The sequence below is a fragment of the Polypterus senegalus genome, chromosome 12 (genome assembly GCF_016835505.1).
Source record: "Polypterus senegalus isolate Bchr_013 chromosome 12, ASM1683550v1, whole genome shotgun sequence".
NCBI lineage: Eukaryota > Metazoa > Chordata > Cladistia > Polypteriformes > Polypteridae > Polypterus > Polypterus senegalus.
Genome location: NC_053165.1, coordinates 150,827,416 through 150,839,220, shown reverse-complemented (window position 1 = coordinate 150,839,220; position 11,805 = coordinate 150,827,416). Strand labels below are relative to the sequence as shown.

At 34.0% G+C, this 11,805-nt stretch overlaps 1 protein-coding gene across 3 annotated transcripts in view; it reads right to left on the bottom strand.

The window, feature by feature from the left end:
• Positions 1-2,302: 2,302 nt before the first annotated feature.
• Positions 2,303-11,805, bottom strand: part of tmod2 (tropomodulin 2) — a 54,727-nt gene continuing 45,224 nt past the window's right edge. For all 3 annotated transcript variants that reach the window (XM_039770316.1, XM_039770318.1, XM_039770317.1), the window contains 7 exons: positions 9,975-10,097; positions 9,268-9,348; positions 8,687-8,817; positions 8,324-8,431; positions 6,945-7,088; positions 6,671-6,815; positions 2,303-4,308 (listed from right to left, as the gene is read on the bottom strand). In XM_039770316.1, the coding sequence (XP_039626250.1) occupies positions 4,277-4,308; positions 6,671-6,815; positions 6,945-7,088; positions 8,324-8,431; positions 8,687-8,817; positions 9,268-9,348; positions 9,975-10,097 (764 nt within the window). In that variant the 3' untranslated portion in view covers positions 2,303-4,276. The remainder of the gene's footprint in view (positions 4,309-6,670; positions 6,816-6,944; positions 7,089-8,323; positions 8,432-8,686; positions 8,818-9,267; positions 9,349-9,974; positions 10,098-11,805) is intronic.

Sequence of the window (11,805 nt, the reverse complement as noted above, 5' to 3'; positions counted from 1 at the left end):
ACTCATTGTGGAATTATGTGAACAAAAAACCTGCAGCCAGGACCAAGTCAGAGAAAAACTGGCTTATTGGACTAAACAATATTATCTTAAAGTTATACCTGAGACTTCACTGAACCCTGTACATGTTGGAGCATCACAACAGTTGACCAACTTAACTCCACGCGTTTAGTATTTCATCCCCCTCATAACCCTCAACCCTTCAAACTTCAGGTTGCTCCAACATTACCAGAGCACAATGAGAACCTCAGCTAACTGCGCTTTGCTCATATTCATCAAACTGCAGTAAGTTTATCCTGGCAGAGCATGTGTGCCATGTGTTTCTCCCGAACACCCTATGAAGTCGGATCTCAGAGTCGGACAATTCAGAGAGAGTAAAGCTGCACAAATCCTCCAAGTTGTCAGGTAACACTGATCATTCACCTCAGTTAGTTGTATAGACCAAGGTGGATTAGAGCAAAAGAGTACACAGAACAGCACAGAGTGGTGCAAACAGCGTTTCTTTTTTCAATTAATAAGCCAATAAAATAATCCATGATAAAATCAGTGCCTTTAAGGAGATAATCAGCAATAAACACTGGGATTCTTTTCCTTGATCTCCTGTCAATCCAGCAGCTGCTGTCTCTCTCTGGTTCTCATCCCAACCATGATCCCGCATCCATGGGACTTCCATCATACTGCCACCTATCTATGCTCCAGAAGGACCCCAGGAGTACTCGATTGCTTCTTGTTCTTCTGGGATGCTCAGTGAGAGAGTGCCATTCCTCTGGTTCCCTTGCCCTGCGCTACTGACTGCTGTGCCCCCTCTCCACTGTGCTGGTTCCCCCTCTCGATACTCTCTTCTTGTGCCTTGGTTTCTCATGATCTCTTTCTAACCTACATGGGATCCTTTTGCACCAAAGTGGGTGCTGATGCCTTGATAATGCTCCACGGAGTGTTACTGAGGAAACTGGCTCAACTGATTGGCAACAACTCCTTTGCACGTGAAGGTTCAATTTCCCCAACCCATCACTTTGGGGGCTGCACAGTTTTACTGTTGTATGCACCCACACCCACAGAGCCGGAGTGCAATGGTTTTATTAAAAGCTCAGGCACTGCCACAGACTCTTAATGTACAGCACCATAAATCTTCATAATCATTAATAAAATATGTACATGTCCACTTCATGTGCACAACCGGGAACTTTGCTGTAGATGTATTCTTTTGAATGGGGTGCCTTCAATATCAAATATTGTCTGAATATGTGCATTCACTGATAAGTGGGATGGCCTAGTTGGCTGGAACACTGATCTGCACATCTCATGCTTGCTAGTTACAGTAAATCTCCATCACCGCCTCCATTGTTACATAATGCTTAGTTACTTCTCAATGTCGAATTTTCAAACCAGTTTTACAGAACCCTTAAAATTCCTAGAAACATTACTCACAATATGCAATAAATTATACTTGCTTGCTTCTTACGAAAAGTAGTAAATCCCCCTAGTAGTAAACATGTTCAACTGTAAGCCTCAAGTCAGCCCGTTCCATGTGGCATGCAGATTCAAATTACCTGGTCTAGATTAAGCTTATTTGTTCAAATAAATTAATATTTTGTTGCCTTTCTTTCAGCACAGAACTGGATTAGTTACACTTAGAAACGATCTAGAAATCCCTCATGCAGTGAAAAGCAGTAGTATCACATTTTTATACCTTTGGCCTATTACTAATAATAACTTCCTCCAGTTTAAGCAGGTTCAATATAACATGTATGTTGTCAGTTAAATGTTTTTGGTAAAAGTACCCTTCAATGACTCTCAGTGAGCTGCTTTACCTGCCAGTGCTACAAACGTAGAATTACAAAAACATTCATGAATTACACTTGGCCATTTGAGTTACTATGAATAGAAGTATTGAGTAAACATAAATATATATATATATATATATAAATATATATATATATATAAATATATATATATATATATATATATATATATATATATATATATATATATATATATATATATATATATATATATATATATATATATATATATATATATATAGGTAACAGTTCCTCAAAAAGATTACGTCATATAGGGAATCTAACTGGGGCTGCAAGTGGAGCAAGGACATCATCACTACCTGGCTCTCTGTAGCACGCATCCTCTGTAAATATAACAATATCATGAGAGTTACATAGGCCCATGGAAAAATATTCAAAAACAATAGTAAATCACCAAAGGAATAATTCAGTTTTTAAAATATACCAATTTGTTTTGTCTGCAACTTTATTCACCAAGTCTAGAAATTACAGACAGACACAAATGATATGTAAAAACATTTATTGTTCACCAGATTTTAAACTGCATAGTGCTTTTCAGCTGTCTTGCACATTGACAACACACAATTTTTTCCTTTTTCTCAAATGAAATTCGGAACAGTTTTGCACCTTAGCTTTAACTCGTACACAATGAACGATATAAAAAGCAATTTTCCATGAAGAATGGAATAGCAAGGGTGTACACACGGGATCATGGAAGCAAAAAAGATGGAGTGATGGTTGAGGGTGATGTAACACTTCCTTTACGATACATGTATACATTCTCTATTTGGTTTATTGCATGCATTTATGTGGGATATTATGTCATCCACTAGTATAAAATCAAAAAATAAAAAATAACCACTTCAGCAGTGTATAATTCAGCATTTTAGTCTTGTACACTTGGGGTTGGGTGGCGGTGTTGGCCTAACTAATCTCCACATATCCAAAAGCATGCATGTGTAAGTACTCTTTGCTCATTTGATGTGCAAGTGGAACATATAAGACTTGAGACGGTCTTCCATGCACTCTTTTTGAAGTTTTACTGATTTCATACCTTTTATTTTTTCCCTCACACACCCCATAATTTTTCAAGCATGTGGACTTTTTCCTACAAGCAAAGCAAAAATATCCCACTGGGCCTGATGTTGTTATAAAAGTCACACTTATCCTCATTATGGAAATATAGACATACTGGAGGAAACATCATGAGGTTCATAGTATTTTTATGTTGACCAATTTATTTTTCTTCTGATATATTAAACAAGTTATTATTTGAAAAAGAAAAGGTCAGTAACAAAAGGTGTGATATATTCATACCTAATGAAAACTGCATCAGTCACTAAAAATGTAATTTGGTCTATTCCATAATGGAATGTAAATTTATTTAGGATATACACACATTTTTGGTCATTTGTCTATTGTTTTGGATAGGAAACCATATAATGTATACTTTTATGCACAACTTATTTTAAGGACAAGGGTGGAGAAGGTGATAATTACAAGCTTAACTCTAAGGGGAGAAAAGAGTTAATTCTTCATTTGGCAATATGCGAATATGCATTTCTGGGAAAAAGTTTATTTAGCACTTCTACACAGCAGTCCTCCACCACCTCAAAAGTCCCTTTCTTGGTACCAATTAGATGGAACAAACATTGTAAAAACAAAAAAAAAATTGTATGGTGATGTGGAGACCTCATAGTAAACCAGTTCTTAAACAGACTCCCCTGCTCCTTTTTCAGTTTCTGCTTTAGGAATGTTGGTTTTTGGTACATGTGTAATTTAAATGTGTGCTTATCATGAATAATCAGCATAATAAGAAATTTAATTATTTTACAGCATGGCTTTTTTTTCACATTATGACCTTTCAAGCACAGACATCAAGCAAAAACTACTTGACCATGAGTGCCTTGTTTTTGATTCTATTTCCCATCTAAAAGTTCAAACTTTCATATTTATCTCAAAATCTTTATAAATGCTACTCTCAAAATAAACTATCAATGAATGTGCCGGTTAAAAGATTTTTAACAGTTAAACAATACAAATACAAAAGTTTAAGGATAAACAACAACAGCATCCCCATTTCACTGAACATAATGACAAAAATGGTTTTGAAAATCTCCTACCAGGTGAAAGTGTTCATTTACGGCATTTCCTCATCTGTACTCGGTTTGTGAAGACTTTCCTCTTAATATTAAAAAAGAAAAAAGTGTAGCAAACACTCTGGGTTTAACATGTCTTGCTTATGGAACTTTAACACAGTCACTTGAATGATCAATGTTTTAAGACTGCCCATACTGGGAAGGTGGTGGATGCTTTTCAAAGGATTAACTAGGATAAAACAGTTAAAATATTGGAGGGGTTATTCCAGTCATTTCCCTTCTACCCAGAGTACTGAAGTATGAGGAATGCCTTGCCCCACGTTTGGCACAAGACCTTCTAGAAGATCGGAAATATTCCCACAGTCAGGTATTCAACATTTATAAGTCTCCTTCCACTCGTCTTCTGCGAACTGCAATATGACAGGGAGAAGGGAAAAAAAAACACACAAACAAAAACAAATATTAAAAAAAAAAAAAAGATAGTCAACAAGTCATTTGTCACATCCTTTGCCATGCATTATTAGTTCTTAGTTTTTTTAATGCTGCAATTCTATATTAAACAGCTACGTAAAAATAGCAGGCAAAATACCACAAAAAGAAGCTGTCTACAATGTATTTCAAGGTCTTCAGTTCACAGAAAACCATCACCTACTGGATGGAGTAACATTATACAATAAAAATAAAATATTAGTTAGAAAACTATCAACATGTCAAATATGGCTCAGATCATAGCAAAACAGTATGATTTTGAGGCATTGTGAAAGGTAAAATCAGTGCAGTTAGAAAAACAATGTCAACATCATCTTAAAAAATAATGGTGACCATGCAAATCCCAACTACAAGGTGAAACAAAACCATCATGCTAAGAACACAAAAGAAACACAAGGCAATTGTCTTCTTGAAGGAGTATCATGCAGTCTAGCCTATTTAGAGGTACCATAAACACCATATATGCATCCTTTTAGACTGGACAGAAGAGAAGAGAAGAAGGGAACTGTATAGTTATAGGTATGAAAAATCCAAACTGAATATGGAAAAAAGAAATGTGTTAAAGCAGAATTAAAACAAAAATAAAGAAATCTGTACAAAAGCACATCCGCTTTTTATATTTACTAACAATAACAATCATAGACAAAGTTGCAGAAAATTATATAACTTGCGTGTATAGAAAAGTATACCAGTTTTCCTTGTGTATGTGATTTTTTTTTTTAAACACGTTAAATGTAATAACTTGTTTTCATTTTTTAATGACCACTCCCCATGTCAGGAACACTGTTTGCCTTTTAGATACCGTACATTGCAAATACATGTAAAAGTTCTTTTCACTTCTATTGCTCTTTCAAAGTTTCTCACTATGTGTTGTTTTGAGTCCTGTACTATTTGCTATTCAATGCAATTCAGACTGAGAGTGGGGTCCAGGTACAATCCTAGGGGCATCTGGCACAAGGTTAGTTGTCTACTACATAACTGAATGTTTCAATTGAATTGTTTTTTTCACATTTCCATACATTTTGCATTTTTTACTACAACATTACAACAACTGTGAGTAGAACAGGCCAGGTCTAACAATCTCAGCAATCCTATTTACCTAGATTCTCCAAAACAGCATCACATCATGAACAGAAGGTCCTCCTTCTCTGCCTTACTTCTTTGCCACTTATTCCATGTGGATATCATTTTTTGCATGGAGAACCATACTATTTATGTGCTTTAAATACTGTATTGTTCTGTGCATGATTGATTTTAAGACAGCACAGTAGTGCAGTGGTTTGTGTTGCTGCTTTACAGATTGTGTATCATGAGTTGTAATCCCACACCCAGATATTATGCATGTAGAGTATGCACATTTTTCCCTGCATCTGCATACATTTTCTTACATGTATATCTGTTTTTCCCCTAATGCCCAAAGATGTGCAGGTTACATTAACTGACAATTCCAAATTCATCCTGTTATAGACTGGGACCCAATCCACAGCTGTTTTCCTGCCTTTTGGCTAGTACTTCTGAGATAGGCATCATTCCCTGTGACTCTGACTTGGATTAAGATTAGTTTTAGTAAAGAAGCTGCACTGGACTATATAACATGTTTTTGTAACACTAATATTGATTTCTTTAATAAGACTTGCTAGTTGCAGTCAAGCAAATATCTAACAGCAAAATTGAACATGACATGATCTCAAAACTGCTCAGTTCAAATCAAGGATGTAGGGGATGAAAAGTAGCGTCATATGCAAGGCAGGGACCAGGGCCCTAGATGGGACTCCAGTTTATCACAGGACCAGATATTACAGACCTACAAGTGGCCAATGTATTTCAAAATTAAATTGCTGGTATTCAGACCATTTAAATTCTTTTAAAAATAAAACAAACAATAAAATGTAACATGTTTCAGTTGTTATTTATATGGGGCTTTTTGTAAAATCCTTAAATACAGGTAAATTATTGAGATTTTGTTAGTCTACTACTCAAATGAATGCTTCACCTCTTACTTGTACAGCAGTTGCTTCTGCACGTTCCACACTGATAACTCCAATGAACCCAAGTGAAAGGGACAGCTTGAAAAAATATATTGCTACATGTACAGTATGTCAATAGGCTGTTTACACTATAGTAGATTTCTCAACATCACAAAAACAGTATTTCGTTTACTTTATCAAACTCTGTCTAAAGAGAGATTGGTCAGCAGTATTGACAACACACACAGCCTGGCAAAATAGAAGCGGGCCAAGTTAGGCATTGCATTTCTTCCTATTTTCCTGTAAATATTCTCACCAAGATCATTGTTCTTTGTGATGGCAGCTGCAGCTCTGGCTCTTGGTCCTTGTTGAGTGAAATGATATCCAAATTTCAGAATACCGTTATTGTGTTCTAACATCTTGGCAATTTCCATTTCCACAGTAGCACCCAGTTGCTGCCTCTGCATTATTAAAAAAAACAGCTGTTTCTTATCTTCTTGACTTACAGCTTATTAAAAACTAGAGCACATTAAATTGAACAGGCATGGCAGATATTCAGTATAACATCATCACTTTATATTTACTCATACCTGATTATCAATTTTAATTTCAGATAATGAATCATTTTCTTTCAATGCCTCAATTAAGGCCTGAACACCAGTCCCAGTTATGAAGTTGGATTCCAGATTAAGACTCTTTAATGTCTTGTTTATTTTCAACATATCTGCAAATGCCTGTGTGAAAAGAATGATAAAAGGAATAATTACAAAAGAAATATATCTTAGCATTTACATCTCTGTTTTAATGGTTACTTAGCATTATAGCAATATTTACGTTTTTGCTTGCTCCAACAATATATTTGTGCTATATGGTCTGGAACGGATCAATTGTATTTACATACAGTCCTATGGGAGAAGTTGCTTTGGTTCACGACCAAATCGGTTTACGAACAGAGTTTTGGAACGAATTATGGTCGTGAACCGAGGTCCTACTGTACTTAACTATTTTAAAAGTTATTTTATGCATTTTAATTTGGCTCTATAGAAATGATAAAATAATCACTTATTTTAAGTAGATCATTTTATAATATTGAATGAGGTAGTGTGGCCTAGTGGCTAATGTTCAAGATTGCAACTGTCTATGGATATCACTGCACTGCTACCAATAAAATAAAATGCTGTTTGGTGGTTAATGTAAACTGATGTTCATGTCACCCATCAGCACAATCCACAAATTTCCTTCTGGGGCAAATAGGTGTTTGCCAGAATTTACTATAAAACCGGAGTCCAATTATGTATTTTTTACTAGGCAAAATCCTCCAGCAAACCAAAGAAGATGGTCCAAACTTATTAAAATCTACCATTCATTTTTCACTTTGACACAAAAAGCCACCATTTAACCAACTGCTATTTTATATGACCCACATTCACTTTCAGTATTTCAGTGCACAGAACATCTAAATAGTGATCATTTCATTCTTATCTGCAGAAAACAAAAGTCAACAGTTTGACCTAAGAGCTTAAAAAAATCCAGCAAAATTAAATGTAATATGGGATAGCTCCTAAATAATGTGCTTTTTTAGATATCTTGATATTTGAATTTCAGGTGTATTAAGACAATGTTAAAGGTACTAAAAAGAGTAATTATCAGAGTACCTAAATGAATAATAATAATAATAAAAAAAAAAAATCAGATTTAAATGCCAGAGGTGTTCCTTAACCAAGCTCAACTTTAAAATCCATCAATCTAATATCACGTAGCCAAGTAGCAAAATCAATCCAAAAAATCACTGTGGACTTAATAGGCAAAAACAGATAAATAATGTACATGGGAACCACTATTATTTAGAGCAACATCTCATTTCACATGAAACTGTCATTAAAAAACATGCATGATCGCATTCATATTAAACAATCAGAGCACTCAATTTTAGTGTAAAAAATATGTAGCACTTAATTGTAATACTTACTGCAGCTACTGGATCATTACTGCGTGTTGCTGCTAGACTGAACTTTTTTACATGTTTATTCTTTTCCATGGCTTTTGAAAATTCTTTAAGTGTTGGAATAGGAATGTTCTTAAAGAAAGAAAAAAAAATCAGGCAATGCATGGATTAAAGAAAGACATGCTGGCTCAAGAATAACCGTACATGCTGAATTTTACTGCATTACATTCTAGTTAATAATGGAATAATCAGACAATTTGCCTCATGGTGTTGACCCTTATTCAATTTGTATTTAGGAAAGACAGTTGCAATTTCTTTTTTGTTGTGCTTGTCCACAGTTCCCTATCATTAAAGTGGTAAATTGTGTAGTATTTGCATAACAGTTACCTTAATGTTGTTCAGGTTAACCTCCAGGAGAGTTGGATCATTGTCTTTTATTCTCTGTAGTGTTTCTTCTACATTAGTAGGGTTAGGTGGTTCATCAAAGACTGGTTTTACTTTCTCCCCTTTAACCACACCTTGAAAGAGATTACCCAATTCAGAATAAAATGAACAAACTAATAATTATTAATTTTATTTAAAAAATCTCTGCCAGAAATAAACAGAATTTTAAACTAACCCTACCCCTAAGCCTATCTAACCCTAACAGCACAAGCATCAAATTTATTTACTGTATATGATAAGCAAACCCCATACGTCCTGGAGGAACATTCAGTGACAAAAACAAAAAATAAAGAAACCACACTGCAAGAGACTGCCTATGTCAAGCTATGTAAAACAAAATTTACATATTAAAAAAATATTAAAGGATTTTATACACTAACCAAAACATCACATTTTATTTATATGTTCCTCAGATAAAATAAAACAAATACAAATGTGTGCAGAGCAAACAAAAGTAAACTAGGAATGATTTGATACAAAGAAAGTACTAAAAGATTAATTTAATTTAGTGCTTGAAAACGTACTGCTAAATCCATCTTTGCTAGAAAAGCTGCTGCCATCCACATGTCTTGAACTGGTGACCAGGGTATGGACTCCAAGGATTGCTTTAATTTAGAAAGAAAAATATGATTACAAAGTTATTTTATTTTTTTGTTGCTTAATATTACAATTACAGTATATGAGTTTCCTCATTAAACACAATACGTTTTAAAGATAAAGAAAGAAAAAATCAATTTAGTTATGTTATTAACAGTAACTTAAATTGTAAATTAATTAATTACTCTATGTACCACACTTCAATAATATTTGTTTCTTCAAATAACCAATTCACTTAATGAATCATTTTTTATATCAGTTACACTTTTACATAAATGTATTATTTATGTTGTAAATGCTTAATTCCAAGTAAGGAAAATGAAAGACAATGTTAATATATTCCTAGGGGTTATGCAATTATGATAGATTTGTGAGACTACCATACTATATAATGCATATTTAAAAAAATATTTTATTCAACTTAATTTCAATAAATTAATATATACAAGGAAACAATTCTTACATTACTAACAAATTTCCATTTTATTGGTACATGATCCTAGCATAGTATTTCACATTTTTTTAGCGCAGCAGTGAAAAATACAAAATTAGGATATGAACAGTGTTTAAAGACAGATTAATTTATAATTCCTTTATTACACTCATAAAAGGACATATTTTGAATCAAATGTACCTGCTAAATCAGAGAGCTCAGTGTCTGTAGCACTAGAAAGAGCTTCTTCCAGTTCTGGATCTAGAGTAGTTGCTTCCTCCTGATGGGTTTCAATTATCTTTTGTTTCGGCACCCATGCTTTCCCTATAAAAGGATGAAATACAACTTAAAGCATAAGCATAAAGTACAGTATATTATGTTTAATTTCAAAGGTTTCCTATAAAATGAAAAAGAAATGCCTATCAATAGGCTTACATATAAAGAGGCAGACTATAAATCATAATAAAATGTGGAGAAAATCTTCTCATAAAAGAAGAATTTTGCTGAAAAAGAGAATATTTAGTTTTAATGCATGGATGCATTTATTCATTTCCTAATCCAAATTCAGATTACAGGGAGCACATTTTCACAGTACTGGAATCAAAGCAAGAAAAAACCCTTGATGACACACCAATTCATCACTGACCATATTCACACAAAGACACACACGCACATACACACAAAGACTAACACTTATTAGATAATTGCATGACAGGGAATTAGGAGAAGACAAGAGAATCTACAGAAAATAAAAATAAAAAACACCCAAACTTGGGCAAAGAACATAATCTGATCAGAATCCAAACCTTATCTCCTGTAGTCATCAGCACTTCCAAGCCAGTCTTTGCATACAATGAACATAATAAATAATAATGGCTACTACTTAATAAAGTGTATCTAATCTAATAAAAAATGACATTGGATGACACAATCAATGAGAATTACAAATAAAAAACACTGCCAATAAGTGTAAAAAGAAAAATAAAGTGCATCGGCACACTACAGCAAGCAAATGGTGTGAAAGACTGAAAGAATAAAACAAATCTCCACTTTCTAAATGAATAACTCTAAACACTATTAAGGCAACACATTTGCCAGACTGTCGATTGCAAATTAGATGCAGGTGCATGCCTTTAAGTGCCAAGTAAATGAACAAATTGTATGCATCAACATTATAAAAATTGAAGAGCCATGCTTCTGAATGGTTAAGGTGACCTTGCCTAGACTTTGAATTTCCTCTTCCCCCGACTTTTGAGTAAAAAAAAAAGATTTCAGAACATTAAACACATATCTTGGAGTGTGAGCAAGAAGAAATATGTTGCATCTTTAAGCTTTATCAAGAAAAGGTCCGTGTTAATAATGGAAGATGCTAAAACAAAAACAAAATACTATCGTGCAAGCGGATAACTTGTTTATTCCAACTCAGCTTGGCAGATAGTTCAGTAAAGGATGCAAGGGAAACAAAAAGCTAGCCTCTAGAGACAGTGCTAGTCCAACACTGGGCATAAAGTGTAAAAAAAAAGCTGCAAAATAACTATCTGTGCATCCAAACTAACAGTACTGCTGTTGCTTATTTATAGTCTTTTGACAAAAACTGATTTCCTTTGCAAAGATGAATAGTTAACCAAATGCAGTAACAGGGCACATAGTACATATTTTGTGGCAGAAGCATTTTATTTTATTTTGGGAACATTGTTTGGCTATAAAAGTAAACCTTCGCTGTTCAAATTAAGATGGAAGACAAACCACTAGATATTACTCAGTGGCAGATTTTTGGTATCATTTTTGTTTATAGTCTCAAAAAGTTACTTATAATGAAAACCTTATGTTTTAACACAAAATAAATTCTAAGTAAACGATTTCCTTTAAAAAGGTGGATGGCTGCAGTGTTTACAATGATTTTCATTGTACTTTTTTTCTTTCCATGCAGATTTGGCACAGGGGTTATGATTTGATGTTTCAATTCCCATAGGATTTGGAGAAGATGTTAAAACATCTTAACAATTGCTGAAAAATAATGACTAAAAGTATA